The following is a 12,482-nucleotide window of genomic DNA, read 5'->3' as shown; positions in this document are numbered from 1 at the left end:
GCACATGACTCATTACTTCCATAATCTCTGTTTAGATTCACAGGAAACCCAAAGGGAGTTTTAATGTAAGTCAATGATGATTTCAGCTGCTCTTTGACAGACAGATCCACAGTGCTTTTTTTTGTTCTCAGTTTAAGATAATACAATATTTTCTGTATTTGGAGTGACATGTGATGTCAGTAGATTTAAATATTTCACATTTAATGTCTTTGAAGATCAAGTTAACCCTCGTAAAACTGATTAATTAGTTGTAAGACGCTAGGCAGTTGAGCACTGTCCACTTTCCAAAAAAAGTTGGGACTCTGTGTAAAATGTAAATAAAAACAGAATGCAATGTTTTGCAAATCCTTGTCGACCTATATTCAACTAATACAGTACAAAGACAAGATATTTAATGTTCAGACTGAAAAACTTTATGTTTTTTATTGGAAATATACACTCATTCTGAATTTGATGCCTGCAACACGTTCAAAAAAGTAGGGACAGGAGCATGTTTACCACTGTGTTACATCACACTTTCTCAACACTCAGTAAGTGTTTGGGAACTGAGGACACTCATTGTTGAAGTTTTGAAAGTGAAATCCTTTAAGATTTAAAAGTGGGCTGCCCAAAATCTTCACAATTTAAAGATCATCTGTGTGGAAGAACCATTCTTGGAATCCATTGGCTGTATTTGGCGTCTGACTTCTGGCAGACGGCGATACAGCCTCTGGGTGCAGACCCCCGGTTTTTTGGCATTCTGGTTTGAGGAGGCGAATTTCCATTTCCGACTTCCGTTTATATATATAAGTAAATATGCTGAACCATTGCGATGGATTCAGAGTTTGCAGTGACGGCAATTATGTTCTGCCTCGTTAGTTCACCTGGCAACAACTGCAGCCGGCTCAAACGTGATTGGTCAATATCACGCGGACTACAAACAGCCTAGCACTGGAAACCAGGGCTCTTCCGCTCTTCTCCCGGAGGCAAGATCTCCGGGGTTTGCCTACAGACTCTACATTCACTGAATGTAGAGTCTGTATATAGAGACTATGGAAGAACAGGCCAAAATACAATCTGAACACTGTGAGAGATTAGTTTCTACATACAGGAAGTGTCCAAGTATTAAATAAATTCCAGTCAGCATGTTCAATGCTTTTTTCCACTGTCATTCCACTTTATTGCATGTATTTTGTATGAATTGAAATGTTATGATTTCTTTATCTGCTTAGAGTTTTTATCAGTGACTGTTTTAATGTGTCATTTCATGTGAATGGCTGTATTGAAAATATATGCAATGAAAACATTTTGTCACGTTACCCCAGTGTATGTAGAAAATGATTTGCAAATCAATGCATTCTGTTTTATTATATTCGTTTTCCACAGCATCCCAGCTTTTTGGGAACTGAGGTTGTAAAATACATGAATAAAATTAAATAAGAATGGGCAAAAATGTCTAGTTATGTGGATAACCTTGAATTTGGGGGGATGGCTTCCAGTGAGAAAATGTTTTTTTTTTGTAAAATTTATTGGACTGATACTGTAGAGAAAAAAAAAGCAACTTGCAGACAACAGTGTGCTTGAAACTGGTGTTAATTTGGTGGATCATAGACATCTTGATTAAGTTTAAGTTCTAAGTAAATACCACAACACACAAGATTCAGCACTGAGGTGGTTCAATTACCCATACACCCCCATCTCAGCACATCAAAGCTTATATATATCTCTTGGTACTGAACAATCACACTGCACATGTTTCTTATTCTACTCACAGCCTTGACTCACCATCTCCTCTGTCTCCCCACCAGTGTAAGCTGTCGCAAGTGTGGAGGAGCACTGCTCCAGGTAATCTGGCTGGCGTCCACGCTGAGTGCTGCTGCTGATAGAGATAGTGTAGATACTGCTGCTGTAACCGTCACAGGAGCAGTGGTCACCTCTTTGCCCTCCGTTCCCTGACGCCCAGACAAAAACAGAGCCCCTCCCGTGCCGGCCCTGAGATTAATTGGGCAGGGAGACAGAGGTGATTAATTTATTAATGATATTTACACATCGATAAGAAGAAAAAGATACGCCCTTGAGGTAAATATACAGCCGCAGGTAGGACACAGACATAAACAAACACAAGCACATGCAGCCAAAAACTCTTTCTGTCTCTCACTGTTTTGATGCCTTTCTGCAAAGCAAGACGAGTCAGAGGCCCGGGTCCCTCCAAGGTGGCCCCGTCATCTTCTGGCCCCCAGCTAGCTAAATAGATGTCAATATACTGTGGTCTGAAGCTTAATGATTGGGCCTCCATGATGTCTGTCACATCTCCATCCAGCATACGGATGCCTACAGGGAGAGATAATGTTTGGATCCATTATAGACAAAACTCTGACCTCCAGAAGTCCTTCTGCATTACAGTTTCATGCCGTCACTTAGACTCACCGCCTATCCGTGCATGGAAAGAGACTCCAACTGTGCAATGAGAGTTATTTGCAGCTGCAGCAACCATCCCTGCACACTGTGTCCCATGGCTTCAGAGAAAGGAGGAGAACATCAGAACATGAGGTTAGATGCATATGCATGAGGAGAAGATGGACTATTTCCGTTACATCAAACCAGTGAGAAGACAGAATTCAGACTGGGGGATTTACATATCCATATATAAATGTAATTAGCGAAAAATGGAAAGAAAAGCGTGCATTAATTAAAGTTAGAATCATGACAGTGAAGGGAAACTGCAAAACAGGTGCAAAGAGAAATCCGGGAATAATAAGTACTCACTAGTTGGAAGCATTGTTGGAATAATTCGGCGAAGGATCGTCGTCTTGTCCGTTCACATCATAACTGGCGAGAGGATCCTGAATCAGATGGATAGTAAGTAGGAGCACGTTATGAGATGCCGGCGGCTATCTGTCTCTGTTTCATCAGACAAATCACAAAGAACATTATTCACCAGTCCACTGGACAGTTAAATGGATCAGACATTTAATGTCCATTCCAATACTCTTGGCCGGCCTTTCCGAACCTTTGGCCCAAAAGCTCTGCCTGCAATATCTGTCTCAGCTCTGCGCTCTTACACTAAGAGCTCTGCCAAATTGCTTATGATTAATGTCCCCTTCCCGAGAACAGCGTCCCATCCCAGGGCACTTACATAATTTGGCTTCAGATCCAGATGCTCTCTCTCAATGCCATCATCTAGGACAGACACCACCACACCCTTCCCAGTATACCCTCTCCTCCAGGCCCCCGCAATGTTCATGCGAGACTGGCAGCCTTTGGACTCATCACTGCAGTGCTGTGGAGCAAATAGTGGGACATTCAATTTAGCCTCTGGGAGTAAAGAATAAATCAGGGTCTATTCTAGGCGCTGTCTGTCTGGGTTTATGTGTGTATGTGTTTCAGACATTAGCTTAGTAAAGGGAAAAAAAAATCTGACTCACAATGTACCACAGGCTGTTCCACACTGAGTCGTCATAGTGCAGCGTCTGGGTGCGGTTGGATTGAGGATGAGCAGTGGGAAGGTGTTTGCTTTTCATGTCAATGGAGTTCCTCTTTGCTCTTCTGTGGATCACCTGCTGTTGGAGCCATTCCACCTTAAAAAAGAGCACACAGGGTATTTGTGCAGATGTAGGCGTGTGTAGCAGCATGGCTCAGTCTCTGTTGGATAGTTTCAGCCCACCACTTTGGTCCAGACTGAAATATCTTTGCAGCTATTGGATGCATTGCAGTGAAATCTGCCGTGAAATTTGGTCCACATTGTCAAGGTGAATTGTAATGACAGTGGTGGTCACGTTTTATTGAATGTCACCGTCAGGTCGTTTTTAATTGGTCGAATATGCTGTTTTATGACAAAATATCTGCATAATTAACAACATTCCCATCAGCCTCAGCTATACTTTGTTTAGCATTAATTAATGTTAGCATGCTAACATGCTAAATTAAGATGGTCTACATTCTGAATTGCATAATCTTTCTTGTTAGTTTCAATCCGCACTGCAGCTGCCCTCACAAAATACGTACTGTTGCATGGAGTTTACGTACAATTGGAACATCAGGGTTTCCCACACATCCATTTATTTGTGACAGCCCGCCATGAGTAATTTTCTGTTATTGGAGCTATACTGTCACTCACTACACCCTCAGAGTGCAGAGTGCACTCTGGGCACAGACGGAGCAGCACAACACCAGACGCAGTGAAATTTAAACTAAACCATACATTGCGCTGGTTCTAAAAATGTGCTTTCATGTACCACTGTAGCAGCCGCTCCTCTTGTCCATATATACCTGATCAGCTCGGATCGGACTGACTAATCAGCCATCATCCCTGCTAATCAAACTCTACAAAGTGTTGCTGAGGAAAAATAAAGAAGAGCTAGGCTTGTGCCGTGTTCATGGATCCGCAAAAACCTCCAAATTTAGAGAGGGAACACAGAATGATACCAGCATGACACAAAGCTACACCGGCACAAAAACAGTAACAAAACAGAAAGTCTGCTGATCATCCCCTTTGGTGTCAGCAACCGCTACACATAAATTCAAATTCTGTGTGAAACACTGGACATACTATTTCGTCATAACACTGCACCTTGAATCTTGCTCATATATCCGTTGCAATCTCTACTTGATTTAAATTTGATGTAAAAAGAATAAATATGCAGTTTGGAATGCAGCCGTTATCACTTAAAAGTTACCTTGGAGATAAAACAAAATGGCATTCGCTGAGCTTACCAGAGACGGAGGTCAACCCGTAGAGCTAAGCTAGCCTTACTTTGCAATTTAAGCAGGTTTAACTTTTAAGTTGTAACTTCATACATTGTAGATTGCTTGTGACTGACTGATCATAGTCATTGCAGCTTCTGTCAGCTGTCAAAAAGCTTCTCCTGCTGCTGTGCAGAGGGTTGTGGGTCAGAATAGCCAGAAAAGCATACTGGCTTGCACACTGTCAAATGGAGCATGCTGAAAATACCAGAATGTCTTACTGCACCCTGTCGCATTTTGCATACTACGTATTGACATACTGAATATTTTCCTGGCATATAAATAGGATGGTTGTATGGGGACTGACATACACAGAAGGTCAACTGCTTAAGCATCATTCCTGTTAAACATTATCATCAGTTGATGCAAAAGCTCCATGAGACCTGCTGGAGTCTGGTAGGTTTAACAATAGTGACTTCAAGGCTGTTTGTGGTTAAACAAAAACTATATTACTCTTTAACGAAAAAGTCTGTCTCTGTAGGATTCCTTTCCATAATCTTGTTTGACACTTATAATAATCTGAGCCTGTCAGTGGCAAAACAAACACTTTTAGTGGACATGCACTGACACTGCGCAATTGCATTAACGTTACATTGCAGCCTGTTTCACAGCTGTCAGCTGTCTCGCTCAATACTGGACCAATTTCAAAAATTGTTTTTCCCATTAGTCCCTTAGACACAAAAACATGGGGAAAAAAGGTTCAGGGTGAAAAATATCAAAGTTACCCTTTAATGACTTTTGGCATCTTGAGGCCATGATGTGAGGGGGTGGTTGTGTGTGGAAGGGGCCAGTGCATGAACATGTGTGTGCTTAGGTGTTTGGAGGTAGGGAGGGGGACATGCTGCTGATTAATAATCCAGCAGAGTGTCCTCATATCCCATTACTATACCTTGGTCTCCTTGGCGACGCTAACAGACACCTCTTTGTTGGACACGGTGGACCTCTTCGCCGTCTCATGGTGGCGAAAGCTGTAATAACTCCTCAAGTCTCCAATCTGGTGAAGCACACATCAAATCCTCTAAATTAATTTGTTGTCGGGTGGAGGCGTGTTGCTGGTCCTGCTCCGTCACTGTACTAAACAGCTGTTAAATTATGAAAACTGCCTTTGGTGTGTTTCATTAAAGCGGCTACCTTACACCTGTGATAGTTTTTCAGGTAACAGCAACCTGAGCCACAAGACTGCAGCCACACTGCTGCTCACGTGTGTATGTCCATAATGCCATGACGTAAACAGATTCTTTTTAATATATAAGAAACTGAGCTCTGAGTAATTTATGCTTAATATAAAAAGTGTCACAGGCTGGCTACTTTCTGTGACTGACAAGAATAAATTATGGTCCTAATTTATTCCCTGATGGTTCTGTTGTGAAATTTCCTTTTGACTTCTGACCTCAGCAATATAAAAGTAAGTATCACAGGGTCGTCCTGGTTCATATCACCTGCAGGGAAACATGGACCCAAGACATACAACTTTCATTACAGCACCAATCCCCAGGGAGTACATGTGTTGAATTTTATGGCCCTAGCCTCTATGACTCGCTCTGTTTTATTTATTTGCTTTATCATTTATTGATTTAGTTTTTATTTGGTAATTCTGTGGGTGTATTGACATCTCTGGTCTGATTGATTTCTGTTTTTCCTTTCTTTTTTATGTCTTTTGTATAAATGACTTCTTTCAAATTCTCTGCAACAATGATTGAAATGGCAATAAAGTGCTGGATCTTGGTTCTTCAAGTTTAACTGTTCTTATAATTAATATTATATTGCCAGGGGTAGAATAATGAAATATATCCAAGAGGTGAGAGAACAAAATGTGATTTTTTTTTCTTTTTTCGGCAGCTTGGTATCCTTCTCACACCAACGATCATCCCGGCAGACTTGTAATGTAGATGAGCAGCTGCTGACTTCTGATAAAAAAAAGTTCTTCACAAACTCCTCCAAAGTACAAACCAGTTCGACTTATTACCTTTTTTATCATTTTGAGACATCATCATCTACAGCAGCCATAAAAATGACTTTCGACTGTCAAATATAATCATGATTTTCTAAAATCTTGTGCAAAAAAAATTAAAAATGACTCAAGTTTTTGTCAGGCAGATGGGAGAGAATGAACTGCCAAAAGAATTTATTGCACTCAATTTCAAATATCACACAATTTCTGTAACTACTAATGTTGGATATTTGCTATAATATTGTTTTAAATGACACTGCAGATGTAGCAGTCTGGTAATTGGTTAAATGGGACACTCTTAGTCCAATGATTTAGATGACTACACCTCTATCAATTACAATGGTGTGTTAGAGAAGTTTTTGGACATCATTCTGTATAGTGGATTTTGTGCCTTGCAATGCTTTTGAATAGGATGAGGCCTAAGATGCAGCTTGTTGACTGACTCAAAGGCCTGAGCCTCCCTACAGGCCCAAACTTTAAAAGACAGCAAATGCTCAGTGAGTCACTGTCTGGGGCTTCTTACACAGTACATTGAAAGACACTTACCTGACCCATATTAGTAAATCCATATTTCTCTGCTATCCTGTCGACAGACTCACGGTCCCCTCTTATTTTCATGGCCCAGTCGTTGGTATAAATTGTTGCATGACAGACCTGGAGCACAGTTCCCATCCACAGCGCCAGAAAACGCACCATGACAGCAGAGAGAAGGAGGCCTCCACTAATTAGACAGAGCCCAGGTGTTTCAGACGTCCTCCCTGCACACTGCTCCTCTGTGGAAAATATTTGTCATTGCCGAAAACTGAAGTTCACTGTGGCAAAGTTTTCAAAGACAAGTTTCATCAGATGCTCAGCGGGAACGGAAGGATCTTTGCCGGTGTGGTGTCGACGCAACACCTCGGCTGGCTCTCCTTCACTGGGAACAGGCTACTATCAGGTTACTGCTTCAATATGGGAGCCAGGGATCAGCTGTGTTTCCTTTATAAGCGTCTGACCTGTGGTTGCAGCCTGTGAAGTCCCCATGGTGCAGCCTCGCCTGTATGTTGCAGGTTTAATTAAATGAACAATTTTCCGCATTAATTCTCCCTGTAGTTATTGTAGTAAAAACATATGTACAGCATGTGTAAGTGCTCAAGAGGAAAAGGTCAACTTGCTTGTAGATATTGCCAGGGGCGGAGTGGCAAGGAAAAGCAGCGGGGGAATTTGCTGTAAAGAGGCCCCAGTTTCAGACACTAAATCTGAGCTAACACAGTGTCTTTGTCATCAACAAATCATTAATAAAAAAAAAAGGCTGTTAATTTATGTATATTTTTTGTGTTAGGCCAATATGTAAAACTATGATCTAATTATTCAGGGTTTTCCTCCTCATGTTTGTGTGTACAGAAAGCAATATTCAGAGCTGAATAAATGTAATAATGACCTGACACCTAATTAGACCTAATAGCCTGCTTTTCAGAATTATTTTCATTATTAAAAATATTGCAAAACAGTCAACAGAACTAAATTAGACTCAGCAGACTCTGCCCACAGGAGCACACTATTTTCACATTACATTTTTTACACAAAGCACACTGTATTTACACAAAGTAAGTATTTAACAAATAATTCTTATTACTGGGCTGGCTATCAAATATTATATGCCTTTAAGGAGGTGTAGCCAACATTGTGCACGCAAGGGCCTTCTCGCCAGCAGGGAGCCAATGAGTCACCCACAGCCATTGCACATCCTATGGAACCAAGCAAGCCATCACATGCATCTCTGTGGTCAAATCAGCCGATGTTACTACTGTAGTTCACTAATAGGCTCACACTCCTGCTATATTCATTCAAATGACTCAGATGGAGCTGATGGGGAGAGATAACAGAGGGTTAGCAGAGGAGCACACGGTGTAACCACGTCCAGTTTTAAAAACAGCTGTTAACAAAGGGTACATCATGTGAAAACATCACGGGAAAAAGGACGGACTCCCATTAAACTGGCCCATTAGAAAAATTCCTGAACTTCCTGATGGCCATCTGCACCAAATTACAACAAAATGTCATCCTTACAGGCCTTCATAATTTAATGGTCTTTTAAAATTGCTAACACCAGGAACTCATATATGGCAAATGTCAAGGAAATGTGACACTTGAATAATATATGAATAAAATAAATAGGCTGCATCATCGTCATCATCATCATCATCATCATCATCATATGGTTTTCTTTTGGACCATTATATTAGAATTGGTCATGTTTACCCTCTTGAGTCATTGGTGTACATGGCCCAAAATTATTTGTTTTACTAAATATGTAAAAAGGAAAAAAAAAAAGAAATACAAACAGATGCACTTCAAATTTTGCTACATGTATCTTACTGTGATTAGAATCATAATTTAAGTACATTTACACATGTACTTAAATACTTGTACTTTACTCAAGTTACTTGAATTTATTTCCATTTTATGCTGCTTTATATTTCTACTCCACCACATTTCAGAGCGAAATATTGTACATTCTTCTCCACTACATTCATTTAACAGCTGTAGTTGCTTCATACTTTTCAGATTAAGATTATACATGAAAAAAAAAATACATAATGAGCTTTTAAAATACAACACATTGTTGAAGATTAAACCAGTGGTTTTATCTGGTGACCCCCTTACAAAAAAGCAATGCTGAGTATAGTCATGTTGTCTTCCTCATAACATGTGATGGTTGTTTCAGTCTCCTCTTTGCTCCGTTATTTTGTGGAGAAGAAGAAAAGCAACATCAGAGCATCTGTGGAGTGGCTTGCTTTGCCAGTATGAGTACTCTACTATGAAATGAGCCACCGACACAATGACATACTCAGTCATGTAACTGTCTAATCTGATCATATGGTGTGTGTTTGCAGTAAAAAGCCTTATCCTGAACCCGGAAGATGTGTTTAGTATTTAGGGGGAAAAAAAAAATGTTTAAAAATAATATTTGCCTGGAGGCAACAGATTTTTTTGTATTAATGTTTTTTGGCCAAATGCTTTTCCCCTTGGCACCGCAGCAGACTGTGCATTGTGAAGCGATATCCCCGCATTTAAAAATTCACTGCTTTAACTGGGTCAATCTGAAGCAATCAGAAAAAAATCCTTCATGGTGTGTAAGAAGACCATCAAGATATTCTTCAATTTTAATGCTGCAATTCTACACAGAGGAGAAAGACTATAAACTTGAGTGGTGACAAATTGCAGCGAGTGAACTGAGAAAGAAACCTACAGTGTGTTGGACTATGGCAGTGCTAATCTGCTGCACATGTTTGATTTCTAAAAACATTAACAGTACAGTACTTTATTTTTTAAAATAAATCTCATGTGCATTCAAGACTCATTTTAATGTTTCTAGCAATTGTGCACATAGCGTTAAAGTTATTAAAAAATTAAATAAAGCATTAGGCACAGAGGTGGTGTCTAATAAACATGCAGAGTACGAGACAGTAGTTTAAAGGAATAGTTCCAGTACTTAGACATAGCCAGACCAGCATGTTTCCCATTTCCAGTCTTTGTGCTAAGCTAAGCTGTCACTACATATTTAACATGAGAGTGGTGTCAGTCTTCTCATCTACTTTAACACTCCACCAGAGAGTGAAAAAGCATATTTCCCAAGATACTGAACTTTAATATAAACCTGGTATTCAATTAAATCGGATGATCTTTAACCGTGGCAGTGTTTTAATGTTGCAGCTCTTATGCTCCTTAATTTGAATAAATGAACACATAAATAAATGAATAAAGTCGATGAAAGATGAGAGATCCTTTCAGTCATAATATTGCAGTTCTAGGGAAGCATGTACACTTAACGTCACTTCTCTTACTCCTGCCTGTCTGCCAGTTCAATTGGAGCAGCAGCTTGATGGTTGTGTGCAGACTGGTTAACATGTAGCATGTCAGCGTACACTCTATGTGGCAACTGGGTCACCAAACCCAAAAATCACTTATAATGTCCTTAATAGAGAGCCGATTCTTTTTATATAAATATCTTATCATGCTATTGTTTAATAAAACATGGACAAAAAAAGAAGTCTAACTTAATGTCAACTTCGGTGTAAAAAATGAGCCTTTAAAGTCAATAAATGATGTTGTTTTTCCATCTTTCCTACAAAGAGCGCTGTCTTTTATAGCATTATCTTTGATTTATGATCAGTGCCAGCGCCTTTTCAGCAGAATTATCTGTAAGTAAAAACATCTAAATTATATTTTAAAATCTGTTGCAAAAAAAGTGCATAATGGTAAAATAAAACGTGTTTTGCATTCACTTGTTGGTGAAGAGAAACTGGAGGAAGTGAACTAAATTAAATCCTCTTTATGATCTACAAAGCTCTGTTTCATCTTGTTATATTGTAGCACACTACAGAGAAAGCCAATCTTAACTTCTCATCCAACGCCAAAGTAGCTTATTATTGCATGTTTCATGCACTACAATACTGTATTACATGGAGAAATGCAAATGGCTGGAGTTGATAGGAATTTAAGGATTACCAGAATATGTGATGCAACATGTCCCAGTATGTTAATTTGAGTTGGAGCTTTGTTAGCGCTTTATCAGAAGAACTGTTGCCTGTTTTGCATTACATAAGACCGAGCCTTGTGAACATGATCACAAGTCATCAGCGCAGTTTACTGTTATTGTACTGATGAAATTCTTTAGGGGCAGTCATTTCAATTAATGCCACAGCATTAGGCATATAATTATGCCACTAGAGATGTACTATGTGTGTGGCAGGTAGATGAGGTTCATAATGTGATGTATATTGCATGCTGTTGGAGGATCCCTTACTAATTAAGAGGGGATGTAGGCAACAGCCTCTTGTTGCTGATTTGATGCTGTGGGAAATAAAGGGATGGAGCAGCAGCTGGTCTTGTGCCAGGGTTTGTATCTAAATAGATGCAAAACAATCATTCAGATATATAATAAGAAAGTAATAATTACAGTTATCGCCTTGCAGTAGTATGCCCCCGCGAACCAGCCAAGCTACAGTTACAGTTTACATCCATGTCTGTCCAGACTCATATGCAGCCATGACTGTTGACAATCTTCAAATATGAATGTGGCTCCAAATCCTAAAACACGGATGCTTCACACATCTTCAACCTGGCAGCATAGAAGATCTATATAATCACCACAGTTCCAAGGTGAGCCTGGTCTCACTCCAAAGTAGTCAAAGTCCAATGCTTGGGCAGTGACTTGCGGCACCAGGAACCAATGAAAAAAGATGTCCTTTAATGTCGGCATGATATGTGGCCTGTTACCATTATAGTTTAATGACGCTCTGCGCGATCAGCGACATACACTGACTTTCACCCTAGAAAATATTGTTCGCGTCTTGTAAGATTCTAAAGCCAAACCCTGTTCTTTTTGCCTAAACCTACCCAGATGTTTTTGTTGCCTAAACCCAACGTAGTGCGTTTATTTTGAAAGAGACTGTATGTAAATGTAAAATTTCCAGGGAAAATGGAAGTGAATCTTTAAAGAAGAGAACTTGACAGTGTCTCAGAACTTCAACAAGCAACGCAACCAGGGTACCTTGCCCGTAGTATGTGGACATAAAAAGTCCATGAACAAACTGTCAATATGTGATGAGGTCGGAGTGAGAATATGTTGCCAAGGTGGACACCCAAGATTAGTGTCACCAATTCAGTATCTGACCAAAAGTCCCCCCTTTCTGTTCCAGAGTCATGATAAAGTCAAGTTGAACTTTGACCTTTTGGATATAAAATGTTATTACTTATTCATTTTATTCTATTCGATATTTGTGTGGATTTTTAAGTCATAATCAACATATGAATTCTTGAGTTA

At 39.8% G+C, this 12,482-nt stretch overlaps 1 protein-coding gene across 1 annotated transcript in view; it reads right to left on the bottom strand.

The window, feature by feature from the left end:
- pcsk5a (proprotein convertase subtilisin/kexin type 5a) overlaps window positions 1–7,588 on the bottom strand; it is a 39,745-nt gene extending 32,157 nt beyond the window's left edge. The window contains exons 1-8 of the mRNA XM_033646456.2: window positions 7,220–7,588; window positions 5,612–5,716; window positions 3,405–3,557; window positions 3,116–3,259; window positions 2,746–2,822; window positions 2,407–2,495; window positions 2,138–2,310; window positions 1,765–1,971 (exon numbers count right to left, since the gene is read on the bottom strand). Coding sequence (XP_033502347.2) covers window positions 1,765–1,971; window positions 2,138–2,310; window positions 2,407–2,495; window positions 2,746–2,822; window positions 3,116–3,259; window positions 3,405–3,557; window positions 5,612–5,716; window positions 7,220–7,369 — 1,098 coding nt within the window. The 5' untranslated portion in view covers window positions 7,370–7,588. The remainder of the gene's footprint in view (window positions 1–1,764; window positions 1,972–2,137; window positions 2,311–2,406; window positions 2,496–2,745; window positions 2,823–3,115; window positions 3,260–3,404; window positions 3,558–5,611; window positions 5,717–7,219) is intronic.
- Window positions 7,589–12,482: the final 4,894 nt, after the last annotated feature.

The sequence above is a fragment of the Epinephelus lanceolatus genome, chromosome 19, assembly GCF_041903045.1.
Source record: "Epinephelus lanceolatus isolate andai-2023 chromosome 19, ASM4190304v1, whole genome shotgun sequence".
NCBI classification, from domain to species: domain Eukaryota; kingdom Metazoa; phylum Chordata; class Actinopteri; order Perciformes; family Serranidae; genus Epinephelus; species Epinephelus lanceolatus.
Note: the sequence above shows the minus strand (reverse complement) of the source record. Positions and strands in the feature narration are given on the sequence as shown.